Source organism: Vulpes vulpes, chromosome X, assembly GCF_048418805.1.
Source record: "Vulpes vulpes isolate BD-2025 chromosome X, VulVul3, whole genome shotgun sequence".
NCBI lineage: Eukaryota > Metazoa > Chordata > Mammalia > Carnivora > Canidae > Vulpes > Vulpes vulpes.
In genome coordinates, this window is record NC_132796.1 from 14,805,615 (window position 1) to 14,831,278 (window position 25,664).

A 25,664-nucleotide genomic window follows, 5' to 3' on the forward strand; every position below is an offset into this window, starting at 1 on the left:
TATTGGTATGACTGACTAATATTCTGTTATATGGATATACCACATTTTGTTTATTCATTCATCAGTGGATGGACATTTGGATTTTTTTCTACCTTTGGGCTATCATGAACAATGCTTCTATAAACATTCACATACAGGTTTTTGTATGAATGTGTTCTCAGTTCTCTTGAGTATATATATCTAGGAGTGGAACTGCTGGGTCATATGGTCACTCTGTTTAACTTTTTGAGGGGCTGCTAAACTGTTTTCCACAGTGGCTGTGCCTCTTTACCTTCCCACCAGCAATGCATGAGGGTTCCAATTTCTTCACATTTTTTTGTCAACACTTGTTATTTGCTTTTGTTTATTCTTTGTAATTGTATTTTTATTATAGCCATCCTAGTTGCATGTGAAGTGATACCTCATTGTGGTTTTGATTTGCATTTCCCTAATGACTGAAGATGTTGAACATCTATACCATGTTTACTGGGAATTTGTACACATTCTTTGGAGAAATATCTACTTAGATGCTTTGCCCATTTTGAAATAAGGTTATTTGTCTTTTTATTATTGAGTTGTAAGAGTTCTTTATATATTCTGGATATAAATCTCTTATCAGATATATGATTTTTTTAAAGGATTTATTTATTTATTTATTTGAGAGAGAGAAACTGTGGGGTGGAGGGACAGAGGGAAAGGGAGAGAGAGAATCTCTAGAAGACTCCCCGCTGACCAGGAAGCTCAGTGATGCAGGCCTTGATCCCCCGGCCCTGAGACCATGACCCAAGCGGAAACTAAGTCTGATGCTTAACCAACTGAGCCACCCAGGCACCCCTCCAATGTATGATTTGAAAATTTTTTTTCATTCTGTAGGTTCTTTCTACTTTCTTGATAATGCCTTGATTCACAAAAGTTTCTAATGTTGATGAAGTCCAAAGTATCTATTTTTTTCTTTGATTGCTTGTGTTTTTGTCTTTTATCTAAGAATCCATTGCCAAATCCAAGATCATGAAGATTTACTCCTTATAGTTCCTTTTAAGAATTTTATGGTTTTAACTCTTAAATTTAGTTCCATGAACCATTTTCAGTTACTTTCTGTATATGGTGTGAGGTAGGGGTCCAACTTTGTTCTTTGCATGTGGATATGCAGTTGTCCTAACACCTTCTGTTAAGAGTCCGTTCTTTCCCCCATTGAATGGTCTTGAGACCCATGCTGAAAACTAATAGGCCATAGGCCATAGATGTATTAATGTATGTCTGGACTCCCAGTTCTCTTCATTTGTATATGTGTCTATCCTTATGTCATTACATTGTCTTAATTACTATAGCTTTGTAGTTAAGTTTTGAAATCAGGAAGCATAAATTCTTCAATTTAGCTCTTCTTTTTCAATATCGTTTTGGTATTTGGGTTCCCCTTGCAATGAATTTAAGGATTGACATTTCCATTTCTGTAAAAAAGCCCATTGGGATTTTGGTATGGATTGTATTGAATCTGTAGATCACTCTGGATAGTATTACCATCTTGACAATATTAAGCCTTCCAATTCATAAACACAGGATATCTTTCATTTATTTAGGTCTTCTTTGATTTCTTTCAGCAATGTTTTCTAATTTTCAGTGCACAAGTCTTTTACTACCTTAAATTTATTCCTTGGTATTTTATTCTCTTGATTGCCATTGTAAAAGGGATTGCTTTCTTAATTCCCTTTTGGATTGCTCATTATTGGTGTATAAAAGGACAATTGATTTTTATGGATTGAGCTTTTACTCTGCCACTGCTGAATTCATTTCTTAGCTTTAGTAGTGTGTGTATTTTGAGACAATCTATATATAGGATCATGTCATCTGGGAATAGATATTGTTTTATTTTTTCCTTTTTTGTTTAGATGCCTCTTATTTCTTTTTCTTGCCTAATTATCCTGGCTAGAATTTCCAGTACAATGTTAAATAGCAGTGGTGAGGGCTGGTCATGCTTGTCTTGTTCTTGATCTTAGGTGGGAAAGCTTTCAGTCTTGCACCATTGAATTTGATGTTAGTTGTGGGTTTTTTATCAATGTCCTTCATCATGTTGAGGACATTTTCTTCCATTCCTAGTTTTCTGAGTGGTTCTATCATAAAAAGGTGTTAGATGTTGTCAAATACTTTTTTACACCAATTGAAATGATTGTGTGTTTTTTTCCTTCACTCTATTAATGTGTGTATTACACTGATTAATTTTTTTGTGTGCATCGAATCACCTTGTATTCCTGGAATAAATCCCACTGGGTCATGGTCTATGATTCTTTTAAAATTTTATTGGATTTTTTTGCTGATATTTTGTTGAGGTTGTTTTTGTTTTTTGTTTTGCATTTTATTTAGAATGGATATTGATGTGTATGTTCTTATGGTGTCTTTATTTGACTTTGGTATTAGGGTAATATCGGCTTCATAGAATGAGTTAGGAATTGTTTATTCCTCTTCACTTTTTTGGAAGAATTTAAGAAGGATTGGTGTTAATTCCTTAAATGTTCAGTAGAGTTCACCAGTGAAGTTGCCTGTCTTGGATTTTCCTTGTTAGGAGGTTTTTGATTACTGATTCAATCTCTACTTGTCTTAGATCTATTCAGATTTTCTTTTTTTTTAAAGATTTTATTTATTTATTCATGAGACACACACACACACAGAGAGAGAGAGAGAGAGAGAGAGGAGAGAGAGAGAGAGAGAGGCAGAGACATAGGCAGAGGGAGAAGCAGGCCCCATGCAGGGAGCCCAATGTGGGACTCAATCCCAGGACTCCAGGATCACACCCTGGGCCAAAGGCAGGTGCCAAACCGTTGAGCCACCTAGGGATCCCCCTATTCAGATTTTCTATTTCTTCCTGAATCAGTTTTGGGAATTTGTATGTTTCCAGGAATTTGTCCATTTCATCTAAATTATCTAATTTGTTAATGTATAATTATTCATAATATTCTCTTATAATTATTTTTATTTCTTTAAGATTGGTGGTAATGTCCCACTTTTAGTTCTGATTATAGTTATTTGCATTTTCTTTGTTTTTCTTTGTCAGTCTAGCTAAAGGTTTGTCAACTTTGTTAATATTTTCAAAGAATCAATTTTGAGTTTTGCTAATTTTATCTCTTGTTTTTCTGTTGTCTATTTCATTTATCTGAACTCTAGTCCTTTTTCTTCTGCTGCTAGTTTTTGGCTTAGTTTGTTCTTACTCTAGTTCCTTGGTGTCACGTTAGGCTTTTCATTTGAGATCTTTCTTCTTTTTAATGTAGGCATTTGCAATTATAAATTTCTCTCTGAGCATTGCTTTTGCTACATCCCATATATATATATATTTTTTAATATTTTATTTATTTATTCATGAGAGACACACACACACACAGAGAAGTAAAGACACAGGCAGAGGGAGAAGCAGGCCCCATTCAGGGAACCCAATGTGGGACTCAATCACGGGTCTCCAGGATCACACCCTGGGCCAAAGGCAGGCACCAAACCGCTGAGCCACCCAGGGATCCCCATCCCATATATTTTTGTGTGTAATGTTTTCATTTTCATTCATCTCAAAGTGGCTTCTAATTTCCTTTGTGATTTCTTCTTTGACCTATTGATTATGTTGTTTAATTTCTACATATTTGTGAATTTTTCAGTTGTCCTTCTGTTATTGATTTCAAGCTTCATTCCATTGTGATCAGATAAGATACTTTGCATGATTCCAATCTTTTTGAATTTATTGAAGCTTATTTTGTGGCCTAACATCTGGTCTATCCTGGAGAATGTTCAATATGCTCTTGTTAAAAAAATGTGTAGCCTGATGTTGTTGGGTGGAGTGCTCTATAGATGTATGCTAGGTCTAGTTGTGTGTGAGGTCTCTGAAGTCTCTGTCCTTTTAGTTTGTATTCAACTAGTGTTTTACAGAGATTTCCTTGAACACCAGGAGCTAGAGAGAGAGAGAGAGAGAGAGAGAGAGAATGAAATAGAGAGTGGGACAGAGACAGAAGCAATGCAAAGCAAAGACAAGCCTTGTCTTTGCAGATTGGCTCTGTGTTGGTACACTTCACTGCTTAGCTAGGCTGTTTACAAACCTATTTTAGCCTTTATTCTCTGCTTGCACTGAACCATTTTTAAGTTGCCTTTTTCTTGATTCAGCCTTTGCTTGGTTGCTGTGAACTTTACTTTCCAAAGTTCTGTGAAAGTTGATTTTGACAGTTTCTTTGCTTGAGTTTTCAGTGTTTCTGTGGAGGGATAGGACTTGTGAGCTACCTATTCCATTATTTTCTCTGACATTACCCCCAAACCCTCATTCTCAGGTTAGGACCCTAAGGGCATACCCTAGGAGTAAGAGTGAGCTAGAAGTAGACTGTCTCTGTAGGGATTGAATCAAAGCTTGGAATCATCTAATTCCTGAAATTGAATTGAGATTATCCTGGATAGCTGGTATTTCTAGCCACCTGCCAAATGAAAAGGTAAATCCTTTCTGGAAGAAGATAGGCCTCAAATTATTTCTTCAAGTTGTTATGTACAATGTCCAGAATTTAATACAAATATTAACCAAGCATAGGAAGATATAAGATTCATGACAGAAAACTGAGGCAACCAATAAATAACAGACCAATATTTTGACAATGGCATTATCAGACTCAGAGTTTATAAGTATGCTTAATATGTTTAAAGAGAGAGAAGAGATATAACAAATATCCAAGGAGCCGTAACAGAAAAGATCATAATTCTGACTTTACAAAAATGAGAAAATTATGCTGTTAGGGGAAGACAGGCTCAACAGAGAGTGCAGTGTGTTCCCATTTGTAAAAAAAAAAAAAAAGTATTTATATATTTTGATTTTTAAAAGTTAAGATAAATTCATATAAAATAGATCATGTAAACATAAATAGATCATTTTAAAGTGTATGATTTAGCAGGTGTTACTATATTCAAAATGTTGTGCTATCATCACCACTATCTAATTTCAGAACATTTCATCACCCCAAAACAAAACCCTGTACTCATCAAGCAGTCCCCATTGCCCCTTCTCTCCAGCCCCTTGCAACCACTAATTTGCCTTCTGTCTCTACAAATTTGTCTAATCTGGACATTTCATATAAATGTAATCCTAAAGTATGTGACCTTTGGTGTCTGGCTTTTGCTTGGCAAAATGTATTCAAGGTTCATCCATGTTTTAGCATATGTCAGTATTTCATTCCTACTTTTAGTTGAATAACATTCCTTTGTATGAATATATCCCACATTTTGTTTAAGGGATTATATGTTTATAGAATAGAATATATACTAATATTACATATTCATATGTGGTTATATTAATTTTTATATGCTGCCAACACATAGAATATGTTTTAGAAAGATAATGAAGACACCCTTAACAGTGACTGTTTCTGGGGACAGGGACTGAGTGGGGAAGAAGGAAAATTGCTTTCCAGTTATACTCCTTTTTACTATTTAACTTTTTATTCAACTAAAAAATGAGATTTTTTTCCATTTGAAAACTTGTTACTTCATAAAAAGAAATATCCTTTAAAAGTAGTATTTTCCTTCCTCATTGGCTTTAAAAGAATATGAATATTTTATTTAAGTTGCTATTTACTCTGACCATCTCTATAAATGTAGAAACCAACATCTAAGTTAACTTTTTTGAGTATTAATATTGTAACTATAAAAACAATTATAATGCTATTGAAAGACAGCATTGTAAGCAAGTACTGATACTCATGTATTCTGCTTAAGATTCTCTCTCCCTTTCCCTCTGCTCCTACCCCTGCTCTCTATCTCTCTCTCAAAAAAAGGTATATTTAATCATGAAAATTCTCCAAACTTAAATCATATTTTGGGAATCTGGGATAGAAAATAGTTTTATTATTTTAATAGCTATGCAAATAGAAATTTTAAGACACCATGAGACAGGATTGTGCCAAAGGAACAAAGAATTCTATCTTTCCTGAAACCCATAATCAAAACAGTATCTGAACAATGTATAGAAATGACCCCTCTCGGCCTTTAATAATCTAAACCAGTAGTATCCAATAGAAATATAATATGAGCCACAAACATAATTAAAAATGGTCTAGTCGTCACATTAAAAAATTGAAAACATATTGGGTATAAAGATTACTAAAATAAATAAACTTTTAAAAATGTAAAAGATAAAAATCATTTTAATACTGTATTTAATCCAATGTATGAAATTATCGTTTTAATATATACTCCTGTTAAAAGTTTTTATTTTATTATTTATTTATTTATTTATTTTTTGACGTTTTTTATTGGAGTTCAATTTGCCAACATATAGCATAACACCCAGTGCTCATCCCATCAAGTGCCCCCCTCCGTTAAAAGTTTTTAATAAGTCTATGTATACAATGGAATATTACTCAGCCATTAGAAATGACAAATACCCACCATTTGCTTCCACATGGATGGAACTGGAGGGTATTATGCTGAGTGAAATAAGTCAATCGGAGGACAAACATTATATGGTCTCATTCATTTGGGGAATATAAAAAATAGTGAAAGGGAATAAAGGGGAAAGGAGAAAAAATGAGTGGGAAATATCAGAAAGGGAGACAGAACATGAGAGACTCCTAACTCTGGGGAATGAACAAGGGGTGGTAGAAAGGGAGGTGGGCGGGGGGGTGGAGGTGACTGGGTGATGGGCTCTGAGGGGGGCACTTGATGGGATGAGCACTGGATGTTATTCTGTATGTTGGCAAATTGAACACCAATTAAAAATTTAAAAAAATAAAAATAAAAAAAATAAAAATTGTGGAATGGGTAAATTAAAAAAAAAGTTTTTATTTTATTTTATTATTTGTTTATTTTTTAATTTTTTTTTAGTTGGAGTTCAATTTGCCAACATATAGCATAACACCCAGTGCTCATCCCATCAAGTGCCCCCCCCCCCCGTTAAAAGTTTTTAATGAGACATTTTACTTTTTTTTTCATATACCGAGTCTTTGAAATCCAGTGTGTGTTTTGCACTTACAGCACATCTTGATTTTGGCTAGCCCCATTTCAGGTGGTGGAAATAGTCCTGACCCATGAAGTGCTGGTAGCATCCGTTACATTTGTATTGGCTATATTCCTTCGGGGATTATGTATTTGGGGTATTTTATAATTTTTTTAAAACTGAAGAATAACACACTAGATTTAAAACAAACAAAAGCCCAGCAGAGAAAGTGGAATAAATCTGTCCAAAACAATGACGTCATCAACGCTAACTGGAGGAGGGCAATTGGATGAATAGTCGTAATAGGAGGTAATGCAAATGATTTATTTGGGTTTGGAATATGTTTTATATTTAGACCAGTATATAAATGTACTTGCTGTTCTGTATACTCTCATGTCTGTGCACCCAACATTGAGCCACCTGGGATTCTTGGCTCAGGGGTTTCTTGGGGCTGCTCTGGCTGCCTTGTGAGATCTGCGAACCCAGCACCACCACCTGGCTGCCATCCCAGGAGGCAGGATGTCCCAAACAAATGCAAAGCAGCTCCTCTTCCACAGTCTCTCTCCTTCTCTCTCTTTCTCCTTTCCTTACTTCTTTTTTATTTTTAATTTTTGTCTGCATGTTTCCCTGGGGCAAGGGAGGTACCCCCCCACACACATACAACTCAATAACTTCTCTTGGGATCTATCAGAGACGTTCTGTGAATGGGTGATATCAGTTAAGAACAGGAAAGTATAAATGTCCTAGGAACCATTTATTCATTCAGTTTACAAATCTCTAGTGAGGGCTTATTGTATGCCAGACACATTGCTAGAATAATCTATCTGAGAATAGTTTAGACATTATCCTGCAATACAGCTTCCTGAAATGGGCTCATATGCTCCACTGTTACAGCTTTCTACGTAGTTATGCCTTTCTTGCTAGTTATATTTATATATTTATATTATAGTTATATGTATTTCCTCTGCTTCCCCCTCACAGATACTTCATGCTCATTATGTCTTAGAGGTGTTATTTGAAACCAAGAAAGTCCTGAAGCAAATGCCGAACTTCACTCACGTAAAAACTTCTCCCTCCAAAGAGTTAACAATCTGTGGTAAGTTTCAGAGCAGAGCTGCCAAATTAATATTTAGGAGTGTCTTGGTTCTACATCGTTTGCTTAACTTGAAAACTGTGTAAATTGGACTGTATTAAGGGAAGAGTGTTAATATAGAGTTATCTATCATGATAATACTGTTCCCCATCTTGTCTTTGTTTTGCATACCAGCTGGCAGGAATTAATTATGTGAGAAATTAAAGAACTCATAGCTTTTTATAAAGGCATGCAGCATTTTAATACAGAAAACCACCCATGGGTGGAATCACCGTTCTTTGCCCTCCATCTAGCTCTCATTATCTTTGCTCTGTGTTACTTTTCCTTAGGTGGGCCTCCATGCACCACTTAGGCTGGGAGGCGAAAAGCCTGAGGCAGCGTGGAGATTAAACTCTTCTCTGCCCTTGGCTGCTGTTTTAGATTTTTCCAACTGGTCTATGCAGCTTTTAGAAGAGTGGGAATGTCCCAGAAATCTGTTCCTTGTTCTTCTAAATAACAAGACTTGAGATTTTGTTATCATATAGGCCAGCCGGGCAGGATATTGCTTCAAGAAACGGTACACATTGAAATTCAACACAGTTGGTGCTCAGCAGGCTTGCAACTGTCTGAGAATGGGGTGCGTGGAAGGAACAGCAATTCCCTTAACTTCTAATTAGGCCTTTAGGTTACAAAACAGTGATTGTTATTTTCCAAATCAATTTTTAGCCTGTGTTTCTTTTCCTCTGGCAGGTAGAAGTGGATTTGACAATCTAGTAAAACCATTTCCATTCCCAGCATCTGATAGTGGTGATAGGGACTTGATGCAACAGGACACACTACATGCTCAGACTTAGGCTTTTGAAGCATCTTCAATGGTTCAGTTCCAACCTGATCAGGCCAACACACCTCTCTGCCTGACAGATGATGCATCTCAGCAGTGGGAGCCTTTTATTTAAGGCCTCCCTGGCTCTTACTTTTCACAGAGATTAAGACTTGAGGTCATGAAGCTCGAGAAGCCATGCCAACAACCCATGGCGTCCATGGAGGCAGGGCTCCATATGCTGTCTGAATGTGTATAATAAGCCAAACAGAGAGTGAGATCTGCTCCCACATGTTTCCAGTTGCCATTGTAGACTTATCTTTGGGTAAAAGGATCTAGAAGACGTGAATTAGAGGACAGAGGTGTCCTGGCATCACACAGTGCAAGAGCTAAATGATTCTTACTGGGACTAGTCTGTCACTTGTTGTTGTGGATGAAATTGAGGCCCAGAGAGGAAAATGTATTGCCTTCTCTCTTTCTTTCTTTCTTTCTTTCTTTTCTTTTCTTTTCTTTTCTTTCTTTTCTTTTCTTCCTCTCTTTCTCTTTTCTCTTCTTCCTTTCTTTCTTCCTTTTCTTTTCTTTTCTTTTCTTCTTTTCTTTTCTTTTCTTTCTTTTCTTTTCTTCCTCTCTTTCTCTTTTCTCTTCTTCCTTTCTTTCTTCCTTTTCTTTTCTTTTCTTTTCTTCTTTTCTTTTCTTTTCTTTTCTTTTCTTTTCTTTTCTTTTCTTTTCTTTTCTTTTCTTTTCTTTTCTTTCTTGATTTTATTTTTGAGTATTCTCTACACCCAGTGTGGGACTCAAACTTACAACCCAAAGATCAAGAGTCACATGTTTTACTGAATGAGCCAACCAGGCACCCTTCCTTCCCTACATTTCTATGTGGTAACTCTTCCCCACCACAACCAGGCTCACTCACCTCGGCTTGTTAGTGGCGGGGTCAGAATAAAAAATCAGGTCCCCTGCATCCGAAGTTAGGGCCAGCCCCATATCTGCTATCCCAACTCCCGTCATGCATCTCTCTGATTGATGTTGCATTTTCCATCACGAGACAAAGTCTAGGGAATGGATTGATCAGACAGTTCATTCACTTCAAGATCTCCACATCTTGGACATTCATTTCCAGACATTTTTCCATGTAGCACCATTGCTAGAGGGAAAAGCCAAGGCTAGTAATTTCCCTATTTTTGGTGGTTATAGCCCCATTAAACTTAAATAAATTAGGTCATCATTTAAAATTCAAAATTTGGGCTGTATCTTCAAAAACATCTGTTTAAGACAGTACTAGGAGGGGGAGAGAAAGTATCATGAAATTTTACCATTATTTTAATTTCAATTTCCAGATGCATTTTTTTACCTGAACATCTCAACATGCTACACAGTTTTCAATACACATGCAGAAGGTGTTTTAGTCTATAGTTACATTATAAAAAATAACCAATTCTGTACTCATGTTTTTGTTTGCAGTGGAAATATCTCTCTGTGGCTTATCTTTCCATGATACATCAGGTTTTATCTATTACTGTCCAATAGAAGTTAAAAATATTTATATAGCCTTAATCCCTAATATACTGAAACCAATTCATTTTTTAGCATGCCAGCTGCAACAATTTTGTCTACTCAAATCTTTGAAAGACAAGTCACCCTAAAGAAAATTAGTAAAATAGAATAATTTAAAATATATATTTAATTTATAAGTAAGAAGTCTTTCCACTTTTATTTCCTTGGATTTGGAGTACAATCATATGAAAGCAGTGAGATTTAAGTATATAATAGCATTAATATGCTCTTAATATTATGGTCATTTTGTAAATAAGTGCTGGTGATACAGGACTTTTATTTTATTGTTCTCATTATAATTGCAGTCTTCTGTTCCATATATTTGGTTGATTTTGGTTGTGGAATTTTAAGCAAACCAAGGAAAGGTATTTCTATATTGCATTCTTTTGGTAATCAAGTTGGATGCAAAGAATAAAATTTTATGATCAGAGCCTATGAAAGATAGATATTTTACCTAGAAATAGTTATCCAAATAGGGCTTTTGACCAATATATTCACTGTTAATTTTTAGTTAATGGCTTTATATATTCATATGGTTTCCCTTAGTTAGCTGAGTTTTATAAAGTCATGCTTTCATTTTTACTTCCTATAACTGTCTCATCAAAAGAATGTCAACTCACAATTTTTCAATTTTAGATGCTATTGCTGGAGCATATTCTCTAACACAGGACTTTACATACATGGCTTTAAAAAGCTGTACATTTAGCAATTAAATGTATTTATTGAGTACCTATTATGCACCAGGTACTATGGGAGGCACTGGGCATTTAATGCCAACTGACAGATACTCTTGCTGATCTCCTACAGATTATAGTGTGAACAATACAGAATAATCACTAAGAGCTTAAGTTTTGAGTGAGATAAAGTTGCGTTTGAATTCCAGCTCTGATACTTGGTAGGTGGGTAATTTTGCATCAGTTAACTACTCTGATCCTCCTTTCTATCTAAGAATGATGAGAATAATACCCAACTCATGGAGCAGGTGTAAGGATAGAACGGGATTATTCATGTAAACCTTTAATGCAGTGCTTGGTGTGGGGTAAGCCCAGTGCTGCACAATGGTAGGAGTGAATAGGTGATTGTAAGATCAGACACTGCCCCCCATAGGAAAGGGGACAGAGAACTATGAAAACAAATTGTCGAATTAATACCATCAGGGTAAAGCCCCAATGCCCTGAGAATGCTTGGACTAATATTGGCAGTACGGCAGTATTTCAGTTTAAAAATTCTGTCACAAATGGGCATTTTTCTTGTTTCCTACTGAATAGTGATTTTTCATTTGCACTCCAGGTGATTTGCATGGGAAACTGGATGATCTTTTTTTGATCTTCTATAAGGTAAATAATTATTTTGCTAAATAGTGGCATTTTTGTTGGGGGGAGGCCCATACTAAGGCAGACAATAAATTGGTGTTATTAGGGATATGGACAAATACAGATGTATGTAACAGTTTTTTTCTAAGAAGCTGAAATATTTGTAGAGGGATAGATATCTTTTTGGCTCTGTAATACATATTTCACCAAAAAATCTTTCAAAAATTTAATTTGGGTCTTTGTTCAATATTACTGTTACCTATAGCCTATATATCCATTGGGATTTGCACCTGATTGTATTTATGCTCTTTATCACATTGTAAATGTCTAGATGGCACAGGATGAGGAGGAGAACAATCTGTTTTGTTTTTATTTTGTTCAGAAGTGAGCATGTCACATACCAGTCTCTTCAAAGCACACTAATTATGTGTGAAGGGAGTGCCCCACTTAGTAAATTCTGAACTCTCTTTACCTTGATTCGCCATTGCTGAGCTTAGTTGCTCTTCCAACGCTGTGACTCCTTTTCATTTGTTGGGTTTTGGTTGTGGGGGCCCACACAGAGGGCAGAGACCAACTTGGCTGGCATGGAGTTTCCCTGCATCTCTACGATGGGATTCATTTCCCTGTCTGAGCCAGTGTTACCACCTGAATATTTGCTTCTGGGACAACTGTATATAGAAAATTGATCCCAAGGTGACTTCTGCCATTATCCCTTGATCGCTGTTTCTGATCCCTGTGTCAGTCCTCACAGCTAGCATGTTGAATAACTGGGCATGGCATAGGTGTCTCAGATGGTTGAAAGAAAATATATTCTGATTATTATGATGGCCAATCATGTCTATTCTTTGGAGACTGTGAGAGCTTAAGTAAGCCACATAACTTCTATGAAACTCAGTGGGTTTTTAAAATTTTATTTATTTATTTATTTATTTATTTATTTATTATGAAACTGAGTTGGGTTTTTTTTTTTTTTTTTGGTTGTAATATTCTTGAGCTACCATCCCGCAAAAGGTTGTCTTGTGGATAAAATAACAAATATCCCCAAGCATTTTTTAAACTAATAAATCATAACAGAAATGCAATGTTTTAATTTTATTCATTTGGAGTGGAAGCCAAGAAGGAAATGGAGTGGGCCAAACCAGGAGTGGATGAATGGAGCCAGCACTTAGGAGATTTGGTTGAGACTGCATGAGGTCTAAAGAAGGATCTAGAACTTGATAGCCCGGGAGCAGGAACAGGGCAAGTGGGAGACTGCCCAGGAAGTTAGGTTGATGCCAGGAAGCCCAGCCAAAGTTTTCCTGGTAGGGAGACAATGGTGATAGTAAAAGAGCAATTGCCGAGATCCACCAGAGTCTGAGCTGGGCAGGGAAGGAAGAGGAGTCGGGATGAGCCAGTCAACTAGGAAAAATGGCCAGACTGCCGATTGGCATGCTTTCTGAGAGAGGGAGCAGACTTACTGGGTCGGGCCTCAGGAAGTAGCAATGGTGGGAAGTTATGCGAGGAACAGTACTAGGGGACGCGTGAGTCCAAGGCAGGGTCCGGAACGTGGGTGACTGAAGCGAGTGAGAGAGAATATTAGAAATGAGGGGGTCTAGGACATGGAAAGCCAGTGTGTTAAGTGAGTTGGCCTCAGGACCATGAGGTGAGGAGCAGGGAGAGGAAGGCTAGTCAGAGGTCTGGCTAAGAAGGAGGCCCTTTGACCTGAGGTTAGCAAGATGTGAGTCTTTTAGTGGGTGTGAGGAGTTGCTGTGAACCCTCCCCAGCTCCTGACCTTGAGGGATCCACCCTGTGGAGAAACAAATCCTGTCCTTCCAGAGGGCTGCAGGAGTCAGGAGTCCAGCAGCATTCTTAGGGAAGGCCCAGATTTCCAGAGAGAAGTCTTCCTGAGTGAGTTGAAGACAGAAAAGAGTTTCTTGACCATGAAAGCGGGATTCTACTGGCCAAATTGAAAAGCTGTGGGAGTGTGGGTAGATGGACTGGTGAGAGGACACTAAGGAGTTACATGACTTGGGGAATGAGATTTGTTTAACTCATTTCATGGTGCCATAGAAAATGTTCAGAAGTTCAATCCTGCTATTGTTGACAGTTACAATTGGAGGAAGGAAGAGGGGGCAGGAGGATGTGGGGAACAACCACAAGAGAAAATCCAGCGATTATGTTTTTAGAGGTTTGGGAAGATATATCAAAGGGCAAAGAGTTGAGTAAGTTAGATGGGAAAAATGACTTTGGAGGCATTCAGAAACGCCAATTTCTTGAGAGGTAGTTGAAGACATTAAGATGTGATCAGGGAAAGGACTCAGGGAGTAGACAGGGGAAGAGAGAATTGCAACATGTTTCTTTAATTCAATCAGCAGAGCAGTATGGAACATATAAAACTGGAAAGTGCTAACGTAAAGGCTGAACAGGAGGAGGTGGGTGGTAAGAAGTGCCATAAAAAGAACCAAAGGTGAAAATATAGCATTCACATGAAAGCAAGAAGTATTTTGAGAGTTAACCAACGACAACGTTCCAGAAGTGGAGACTGAGAACCCAGCAGTGGGAGAGTAGGGCACTCTTCTTTGGGAGGGATTTGGGTAGAGGGAGGTGAGAGGGATGTTTGGAAAACATGAATTCAAGTTTTAACAGACATGAGCTAGAAGCAGCTAAAATGCATCTTGGATGTGGGATAAAACCTGTGCACCAGCATCTGAAAATGGCCTGGTTTGAAAGGGGAAACTGAGGAAGGAGCCACTGATGATGGCAAGGTTCCACTCTAAAGAGGCTGAAAAGGTGCTGTCGTTCGTGGTGTCTGAGAGGGAAGGACGTGATGGGCCCATGATGATGGTGAGTCACTCGGCTCAGGGGCAGCGGGGGCAGCGAGTGTCCGGAGCTGCAGGCCCAGAAGGGACAGGGGGACATACAAGAAAGCTGCTTCACATGATGATCTCACTTGCCAAAGTCAACATTTTGTCTTTTTCTCATTTTTTTATCTTAAGTTTAAATGAGGAATGATGATAGGATCACAAGGGTACAGGGCAGCCTGAAACGGCACACAGACTGTTCAGGAAAAGAATATTTCTATGTGAATACAAAGGACAGTGACACCCTGCTGTCGGGGGGCGAGCTCCCACGTACTTATTTATCTTCGCTTGGCACTCCTTTGTGGTCCCAAACCCACAAGTAAGGGAAAAAAAGGGTCTCCCAGTTCTGTAAACTGCTGTCACAAATCCAGTGAACTTTCCTCAGAGGGTGGGCCCCAGGCCCTTATTCAAAGACGAGTGAACGTTGTTATATCAGTAAAATCCTGTCTGACACATTCTCGCTGCAAGTTGGCCTGCCTGGCTCCCCACCCCACAGTAGATGAGGGAATAGGAGAGGAAGGCAGGAGTGAGAAACAAGGATGAGGATGAAAAGTAAAGCTGTTACCGACAGAAGAGATCTAGACCTATAAGCATGAGATAGGAAACGTGTACAGGGAAGAGAGTTCTCTATTTCTCAGAAGTACCTGAGAGGATGCTTAGATTGACAAGCCTATGTCGTCAAGAAAGTGTCAAGTGCTATGGTGTGCACCCTGTTAAGAGGTAGGGAGAACAAATGGCCCATTTTCAAAACCCTGAGTTAAAATGGTTAAAGTAATTTAAAAACACATTTTAGCTTTTAAAGGGGTAAGCTTCAGTGATCTGGAAAATTCATCTTAGCAATGCTTACAGTATGAGTGAGTATCATTATTGGCTCTTAGGTATAGGAGGACAAAAGAACATGAGAATAAAAAAAAGGAAAAGGAAGATTAGTTGAGAGAAGCATCATGGGCCAGGAAAGTAGATGAGGAGGAAAGAGAGCACATCTTAGGAACAAGGCAGGAGAAGGGGAGCATTGGATTTCTCTCTGTAGCCCCAGATACAATGGTGGCTGCACACGGATGCCAGTAGGTGTTAACTCTGACGGAAGCCATCTCTCTCTTGTTTCAGGAAATGGTAGGGTTGCTGTGATGGCAGAGGATGCTCACTGCAAACCTCAGTGCATCAACAGTGTGCATTTGATTCCCGATTTTTTGTAAAATGCCCTGTGTGCAGCACTTTCCTCCGGTTCACCTGCGGGAGTGCACAGGCTGAGGCCCCTCAGTGTGAGCCACAGGCTCTCTAGCTTCTATTTAGAAGCAGCTAGTGACTGTGCTTTAGCTTGGTCTGCTTCATTTCTTATTATTTATTTAATTCAGTAAAATTATCAATTCATGTTTGTTTTCTTTTTTATTTAATTTCTCAAAGTGTATTTTATTCACATTCTGATTGAACTTGGATTGCTGGGAATAGTTTGGCAAAGTACTCCTGTTGGAGATCTTTGGAGCTGTAAATCACTAAAGTTTATATTATGCTCTGATTCCTCTCACTCAACCCAAAAGAGAAACCAGGAAGCCCCCAGGCTTTGAATTAAGGCAAAATTGTGTGTTTGTTTTTTAAGATTTTATTTATTTATTCATGAGAGACAGAGAGAGGCAGAGGGAGAAGAAGGCTCCCTGCAAGGAGCCTGATGGGGGACTCGATCCAGGACCCCGGGATCAGATCAGACCCTCAATCACTGAGCCACCCAGGCTCCCCAAAGCAAAATTGTTATTCGTCTCTGAGCGGGTGCTATGCTAGGCAATTTCTCCCTTGTCAGGACTGGGGTTGGTTCAAGGGGGACCAAAGGCAGAGCCTGAGAGGGAGAGAGTTCCAGTGTAGAGTCCCTGAGATGCCTTGCCATATTACTTTTTTCATCGAAGCGGTTGGTTTGGTTCAAGACTTGGACTGTTGTAACAGATCATTTACAAAAGCGAGTCTGTCCACTAATTTGTTCATTTAATAGACTTTCATCTGGTTCTTGCAGTGTTCAAGGCACATATGAAAACTGAGAAGATACAAAGATGAATATGAAGTTTATTCATTTCACGTGTATTTATTAAACACCCATTATGAATGAGGTACTCTACTATGGGTTGCTAATACAGTATGACTCAGGTGCAGTTTTTAGCCTGAGAGACATCACAGTTTAGTGGGGAAGGTCAACTAATAAAAAGACAAGACAGGTCACGGTGGGACATATTAATGACGGGGATAAGCACAAGGTAGCACGTTAAAGGGGCACCTAACCTCATGGGAGACTTCCTGGAGAAGGTGAAATTTAAGACAACCTGTTCAAAGAATTTTAAATTTAGTAAGTACCTAAATCATGAAAGAAAGTTTTGGAGGATCTGAGATTTTATTTTCACACATTTGTTGTGGTGCACTGTAATAAATAATGGGATTCATGCCCTTGATTGCTTTTGATTATTTGTGTTGAGATTTTGGTTCCTTTCATATTTGGTTGTCCTTAAAAATTGTATCATTTAGCACCTTAAGACTAAGCTAGATGTTTTCAGCTATGATTCTATTTGCGTTTGAAATGAATGCTTTCCTCCGGTGTCACATTGTTAACCATGGCAGACCTTTGCTAAAAGGGGATCTCAACATTATATGGCTTCAAATACCATCAAGTGAAGCAATTTACATAGCATTAGTGAGGTTATATTTTTAGATTTTATTTTCTGAAAAGGTTAATTTTCATCAGCTACTTTTGCTTAATTAGAGTGACCAATGTGAAATACTTCATTCAGAGCTTTAATTAGCCTTGCTGAAATTCAAGATGCTTTTTCCCCATTGCATGGAAAGCATGAAACTTTGGATCAAGTATTGGCAAACTAGTTTGTTAAATTGATGCTGTGAGCAGAGACCTCCTGAAGCTGAAAGAGGTGCACATGGACAGAGAGAAGCTAATTAACTCTTCACCCTATGAGTGTCACACTAATGCTGTCCTTTGGAAGCTATGCCACCTGGTCTTCCTTCTCTTTCTCTTTTCCCTAATGTTCTCCACCCCCTATGCCCATGACTTTCCATTTGGGAATATCATTAAATATTTTCTTTTTTTCTCTATCACTGATACACTTCACGCTGCCACAGTAGTCAATTCTTTTTCTTTGAAGATTAAGGCTGTATGTTGCATTCAGAGAAACAGATCCCTCAAATAGGGTTTGCAAAAGAAATAAAAATTAGAATAATATGGAGCTGTGGTCCAGAGGTTATTGTTTGATGTGCCTTGGGAAAATGTGCAAAAAAAAAATGGCATAATGTCTAGATGTTTATCGTAAAAGTTCGTCAGTAGGAAATAGGTGAGAATATAGGGAAACATCTTGTTTTTGTCTCTATTCAAGTTAATTAATTGTGGCCTGCTATTTTTTCCCCCTTCAGGTCATCTGAATGCTGTTCAGAGTTGTAGTTACCCTGGGTTTTCTATATTTGTCAATTTCATTTCCATGTCATAGACAGTTTGTTGTATATCAGCTGCAGAATAGGCCAGAGAGTTTGGTTTGCTGGAACTGAGTGAAGGATGGGTTATAACAGAAGTTTTTGCTTCTTTGAAGGAAACCTAATCAAATCTCAGTAGCCAGAAGCCTATATACCCTAGAGACTTTATGTACAAGGACACTTAGCTCCTCATCTTCTTATCTATTTTCTAGTTTTCTTATTATTCTAAGACAAAAATGTATTTGAAGTCATACTGTATCAAGTAATATGACTAATCCTGAACCAATAGGGCAGATCTGATATATTCAAATAAGTCTTGCCTGCTTTGAAGTGGCTGTTCTGAAAGGCTTAACTGTGAACAGGAGTTCAGTTATACATTTAAGACTCCTTTTAGAGTCACTTTCAGAGACCGTGACATATTATTCTATTGAATGGGCTTCATTATCACAAATCTTAGTCTTTTGACAACATGTGTCATTTTTTGAAAAGGTTAAAACTGACTGAGTAATAAGTGTGCTGTATAAGGTGGATGGCCTAGGTGACCATTACTATTTTGGCTTAAAATTAGGTTTGATTGAAGGAATTCATTATTCTTTGCCAGTGGTAGAGGTGAAATACCTATAAAGTTTGGTTTAACTGGAGGTGAGAAGTTCTAATACAAGAAGATTTGTCATCACAGTGGAAAACCTGTTTACTATCCAAATATAGTAAATATAATTTTAAAATACTGAATGCATCTTATATTTTTGATATTAAGGTTATGCTAGTTTCATGAAGTGAATTGAAAAGCTTTTCATCTTTTTCTGTGGTTTGGAATAATTAAAGGCCTTGATTCTCAAACTTGACATTATAAATACCCAAGGAATTGTGGGGAAAAAATACTGATATGTGAGTCCTACTCCCAGAGACTCTGATGGATACCTAGGAACTTTTAAAAGCCCCTCACATGGAACACCTGGGTGGCTCAGTGGTTGAGTGCCTCCTTTTGCCCCAGGGCGTGATCCTGGAGACCCACATTGGGCTCCCTGCATGGAGCCTGCTTCTTTCTCTGCCTGTGTCTCTGCCTCTCTCTCTGTCTCTCATTAATAAAGAAATAAAATCTTTAAAAATAAAAAAGCCCCTCACATGATTCTGATATGCAGCCAAGGATGAGAATCATTGGTTTAAATAACATTAAAACTATTTGCTCCTGAAAATTGAGATAGAGTTCTGCTAGAAAGCCACAGGGAGATGTACTGTTCAAGGTTTCTACTTCTTTTGAATCAGTTCTGATAGTTTCTTATTTTTAGGGAAACCCTCCATTTCCCTAGACAGTAAAAGTACATTGCCATAGATGTCGATATTATATTGTTTTACATATATATAATTATTTTATCTACTTCTCTGTGCCTTTATGTATTTTTCCACTCTTTAATCTTACAGATTTTTAAATTTTTTAGAAAGATTTTATTTATTTGAGAGAAAGCATGCACACACATGAGAGAGAGAGAGAGAGAGAGAGCGCACACAGAGGGAGAAGATGCCATTGAACCAGGATAGTCGGAGGCGAAGATATGAAGAAAGACTTGGAGTCTCACTGAATTTTAACCTGAGGGACAGGGGGACCGAGACTCCGACTCACACTCAGACTTGGACCCCAAGGCTTTGTCTCCTTCAGGTTTTATTAAGAGAGCTAGCAGATTAGCTATAGGAATGATTAACTTTGAGAAGCAGAGAAAAACATGTTTACTTCAAAGGGTAAAAGAATAGTCTATTAACTCGAGGGGGAGTGGAGGAGCTGTATCTGGAGAACACTGTAGTCAGGAGTCAATCAGTCAGGACCTCATGTATTCCCCAGTGTGCTTAGTACTAGGAGATTCAGTTCTCAGATAAGCTCTGCAGCTGGTTGCACACAAGAAGGACAAGCAGACCCCCTGCTGAGCTAAGAGCCTGTGTGGGGCTGGATCCCAGGACTTTGAGATCATGACCTGAGCCAAAGGCAGACATTTAACTGACTGAGCCACCCAGGCACCCCAAATCTTTTTTTATATTTTAAAAAAAGATTTTATTTTATTATTTTATTTTTTTTTAAGATTTTATTTATTCATGAGAGACACAGAGAGAGAGAGAGGCAGAGACACAGGCAGAGGGAGAAGTAGGCTCAATGTGGGGAGCCCGATGTGGGACTCAATCCCAGGTCTCCAGGATCACGCCCTGGGCTGAAGGCCAGCGTGCCCCCCACGCTGGCAGCCACCCAGGCTGCCCCCCAAAAGATTTTATTTTTAAGTAATCTCTACACTCAGCGTGGGGCTCAAACTCACAACCGCGATATCAAGAGTCACATGGTCTACTGGTGAGCCAGTCGGGCACCCCTAATCTTACATATTTTTTAATTCTCTCTTTTATCACTTATCCTCAATCAGTCTCATGATGAGTTTATCAGTTTTATTGGTTCTTTCAAAGAATCATCTTTCAGATTTGTACATTTTTTTTGGTTTGCTTTCTATTTCATTAATTTCAGTCTTTATCTTTATTTGATTGACTTTATTGTTCTTTTTCTAATTTCCTGAGATGAAGTCTTTCATGTGCATCTTGTCTAATAATAAAAGCATTTAAAGCTACACATCTTTTTTTTTTTTTTAAGATTTATTTATTTACTTGAGAGAGCAAGAGAAAACAAGTGGGAGGAGGGGCAGGGGAAGAGAATCTCTAGTTGAACAGACTCCCCCCATTTAGTGGGATCTTATGTAGCTCAATCTCATGACTCATAAGATCATATCCTGAGCTGAAACCAAGAGTTGGACGCTCATATAACAAGCCACCTAGGTGCCTCCCTATACATCTTTTCTAATTGTAGTTTTAAGTGAGCCTTCTATCAAACTTGTAATTTTGCTTTTAATTTTCTCTTTGATGTAATGCTTATTAAGATGGTAATTTCTAATTTCCAAGGATCTTAATTAAAGAAGCTAGAATTCTTTGAATCATATTTTTATTATTTATTTCAAACTTTATTGGATTATTATATGAGAATTTCATATCCTATGAAATGTCCATTATTTTGAATTTCTTCAGGATTTCTTTGAAATCAAGTACATGACTGATTCTCATAAAGTCTCCTTGGACATATGAAAAATTAATTGTACTCTCTATTTGTAGGATGTAAAGTTCTTTCTATATCTACCTATTAAGTTCATTGATTAATATTCAGTATTTCCACATATTTAGTTTCTGATACATCTGTCTAAATATGTATATTATATATTTCTGTGTAACAAGTTACCCCAATACTTAGTGGTTTATTTATTTTATTTTATCTTTTTAAATTTTTATTTATTTATTTTTTTAACTTAATGGCTTAAAACTAGAAACATTTAGTATCTCCCAGTTTCTGTGGGTCAGAAATTTGAGTGCAGCTTAGCTGAATGGTTTTGGCTTAGGGTCTCTCCTGAAGTGGCAGTCAAATTATTGACCAGAGCTGCAGTCATCTGAAAGGTTGACTGGGGCTCAAGGACCCATTTCCAAGATTGTTAACTCACCTGGCTGCAGGCTCAGCATTTCGGTTCCTCACTGGTTATCGGCAGAACAGCCACATGGGCCTCTCTATAGGGTACTTGGGTAGTCTCATGACATAGCAGCTAGCTTTCCCCAGAGCGAGGGATGCAGAAGAGAGAGCAGGCAGGAAGCTGCAGTGTCTCTTATGACTTAGTCTCCAAAGTTGCACATTATCACTCCTGCTTTTTTCTTTTTTTAATTCATTAGAAACAAATCACTAAATCCAACCCACATCTGAGAAGAGGCAAATTAGGCTTCACCTTTAAAGGGAGTGTCAAGATTTTGTAGTCATTATTTTGAACCAATAATTTAATCTGAATTTTGCATTTGTGTTGGTATTTTTAAAGTTTCTTCTTGCATCTATAGTAGTTAAATATATGAAGCAAAAAACTGTACTTTTGTTTATTGATTACAAGTTCATGAATTATATCTTCTTCATAAGTGTGTTTTATTATGTATGGTTGCTTTGTGATCATGTTTAGCACTTTTAATCTTAAATTCCACTGTCTAGTATCAATATTTACATTTTTGTTTTCTCTTTGTTGTATTTACCTTGTTTTCAACCTCTCTTTACCTATTTTTTAATGTGTATTTCTCACAAACTATGTATAACTGAGTTTTGTATTTTCATGTAGTCTAGTGATCTTGTTATTTTAATGGGAGAATTTACCCAATCACATATAGTATAACAACAGATATTTTTGAAAAATTTTCTTCTATTTTACTTTGCTTACTATTTACTTCACTTTGTTTCATCTTCTCCCTCTTCTTTTTGCTGTTTTGGTGAAGTTTTCTTTGGTGTTTTTACTGTGCTTTTCCATTCATTGGTGGTTTTCTTCCCATTCCTGACATTTCTGATAAGTAATGTATGTGTATATTTCTCAAACAGCTATAACTTTATTCTTCCACCATTATCTTCTCTCTCCTGCAATAAGATAAATGTATTTATTTTCACACTTTCCATATATGTCCCCCATTGAGATGAAATTTGTGGAGAATTTGCTTTTCTCCCCTAACCTCCCCTATAAATTCTAGTTACTCCACATGCCATATTTTTAGTTCTTGACCATTATTAGGTTTTTCTTCATAGTATGTCTCTTCTATTTCTAGAAGCCTTGCTTAGTACTTAAATACAAGTTCCACATTATCACTATTGATTTTTTAAAAAGATTTTATTTATTCATGAAAGAGAATAAATAAAGAGAGAGGCAGAAACATAGACAGATGGAGAGGTAGACTCCCCCTGGGGAGACTGATGCTGGACTCCATCAATCCCAGGACCTTGGGATCACGACCTGAGCCAAAGGCAGATGCTCAACCAGTGAGCCACCCAGGTGCCCCATCAGTATTGATTTATATTTAAATTTAATTATATATTGGAAGATTCATTGTTCATTGTTCACATCTGTATTCTATATTCTTTCCTCTTGGGTCTTTCCTTAGCTGTTATTTCGTTAGAATATTTTCTTGAGTGTTTTCCTCTATGGGGCATGAAGGTGCTACATTCTCTGAATGCACACTCCTTGAATGCAGGGACTTCGTGTTATTTATTTCTGTATTCCTAGCACCTAAAACTGTGTCTAGCATATAACAAGCATTCAATACGTGTTCATTGCTTTTGTGGTGTTAGATCACTACATACTCACATATGTCTTTCTTTCACCCTGATGATCATCTATGTTGTTGCTAGTATTGGATCCTTTACATATCTGCAAATATTATCTATCACCCTAAGAAGTTAATGATGTTTTGGCCAATATAGAATTCTTGGTTCATTGGCCTTTTCTCTCTTTAATTTGTAGATTTATTAAACTATCTTCTACCTCCCACTACTGCATCTTAGAATTCTAATGCCAGGATGATTCTTTTCCCTTTGTAACTTGCTCTTTCTGTCTAGCAGTTTCTAAGACTTAGGTAATAGGGGTATTTTTCTACCTATCAATTGTGCATAGGATTCGGGAACTCTTTCAAACTTCAGGCTGAAGTCTCTTTTTAATCATAGAAATCTCCCTCTCTTATTTATGTAATTATTACCTCTTCTCCATCTGTTCCTTTTTCCTGATTCTGGAATGATTATTGGCATATTAGCTCTCTTGGCTCTGAACTCTAATTTCTTACTCATTCCTTATGATTTCCATCATTTTGCTTTATAATCTGTGTGAAAGATTTTTCATCTGTTTGCTCTTCCAGGTCAATAATGTATTTTCCAATCACTTTTTAAATTGGCTCTAATCTATTGCTATTTTAAATTTGAATGACACACTAAATGCCAAGAATTATTAACTTTTTGTTCTTTATCTTATGGTCCTCTCATTTTTTAAATAAAATTGTCCTCCAATAATTCTACCTCATTAGGGGATAGAACTTTAGCAGATCTGATTGGTCTGCCTCTCTTTGTTTACTAGATCCCCTTGAATACTAGGTTATTTTCATTTTCTATTCTCTGCTTAAGCTAGATTAAGCCTCTCTATAAAGGCACAACAGTTGCCACTCCTACATCAAGAGTATGAGAGGAAGTCTCTATGCTCCTAGGTATCTCTAGATGCAAATGTTAGTTTTCTATTAGCTTCAGAAATAGAGAAGTAGTTCCCTACACTTCTAGTAAGATCCAGCTCCCTCTCCCCCAAACCAGGACCACACTCATGCTTTGAGTCAGGATCTCCCCTTAATCAAGGGGTGCACAGGTCTCCTCAGGCCTACTTCTTCCATGTTCTGACCCCAGAGCTCTCTACTGCTGCTCCTCTAGCCCCCTTCAGGCCTGGAATCCCAAGAAAGTCTATAGCCTCTAACATCCCTCAGATTCCTCTGGTTTACTCATCCCAGCTGGCTGAAGGCTGAGGGAAGGAAGAGTATCAGAGATGTGGAACCCTTCTTTATTTCCTTAAGTTTTGATAAGCAATAGCCTATATTTTGCAACTGGTTCATACTATTTAAGTCCAATGTGATAAAGTTACATGAATTAATGTCTAAGAAAATATAAAATAATGGGATCTTAAAATTAGAAAAAACATGGAGGTCATAATAAAATGAATTTTCTAATTTATATGGTGCTTCATGGTGTTCATGCAATTTTATACATACAGTCTCATTCGAGTTCCAAAATAGCCCTGTATGTTAAGTATGGAAATTATTATCTCATGAACTACAGCTGATAAAGATTAAGTAATTTACCCAAGGATGCATGGGTAATAGTGGAGCTGGACTAGCAAATAAGTCTTATATCTGGCCCACAATACTATACTACTGCTTGCTTGCTTGCTTGCTTGTTTGTTTCCAGTTGTCTTCAGAAAATGTTACATTGCATGATGATTTGTGGAATCTCTGGGTTATATGTTGCAACCTGTATTATATATTTTTTCAACTATTTCTACTATGTTGATATGAATAATTTAAAATATATATAATTACTAGAATGGTGAATATAAGATAAGATTTTCTTTTGTAGTTTGAAATCTAAAAAAGAATTTGAAAATAGTTTGAAAACGATTAATGTAACTTATTTCTTGAAGGTAACATTTTGAAAGGGGACATACATTTGGATATATGAGTGTTTAAATTTTTCTCTTTGTAATGTATTTTTTTTTAATTTTTATTTATTTACGATAGTCACACAGAGAGAGAAGGAGAGGCAGAGACATAGGCAGAGGGAGAAGCAGGCTCCATGCACCGGGAGCCTGATGTGGGATTCGATCCCGGGTCTCCAGGATCATGCCCTGGGCCAAAGGCAGGCGCTAAACCACTGCGCCACCCAGGGATCCCTATAATGTATTTTTTAAACATTTGAATTTATTTTACTATGCAATAAAAATGTACTTGACCATTCCCTACCAGGCATGATATGATATGCCTGGTGGGTCTGGCATGTTCGTTTTGTCTTAGAGTTTAGTAGTACACAAGTAAATGAATCAATAGCTGTTATTAAGACCAAACCTTTGTCCTGATCCCAATTCTTTTTTCCTACTATACTATATTTAAAAGTGTTATCTCATACTCAGGAGTGATAATCAAAATATTTAACAACTAAAATGGCCTAGTCAGTGAGCAGTCACAATATCTGCCAGCTACCAACACCTGGTACAATTGTATCAGAGGGTACTGGTACTATATTAGCCCTGCTCACAGTCCCATGGTACCTTACACTTTGCTGGTTATTTTC

General features: G+C 37.4%; 1 protein-coding gene across 6 annotated transcripts in view; it reads left to right on the forward strand.

Annotated features, from left to right (window-relative positions):
• PPEF1 (protein phosphatase with EF-hand domain 1) overlaps positions 1-25,664 on the forward strand; it is a 110,919-nt gene that overhangs the window by 46,012 nt on the left and 39,243 nt on the right. For all 6 annotated transcript variants that reach the window (XM_072744951.1, XM_025997493.2, XM_072744949.1 and 3 more), the window contains 2 exons: positions 7,904-8,018; positions 11,659-11,705. In XM_072744951.1, the coding sequence (XP_072601052.1) occupies positions 7,904-8,018; positions 11,659-11,705 (162 nt within the window). The remainder of the gene's footprint in view (positions 1-7,903; positions 8,019-11,658; positions 11,706-25,664) is intronic.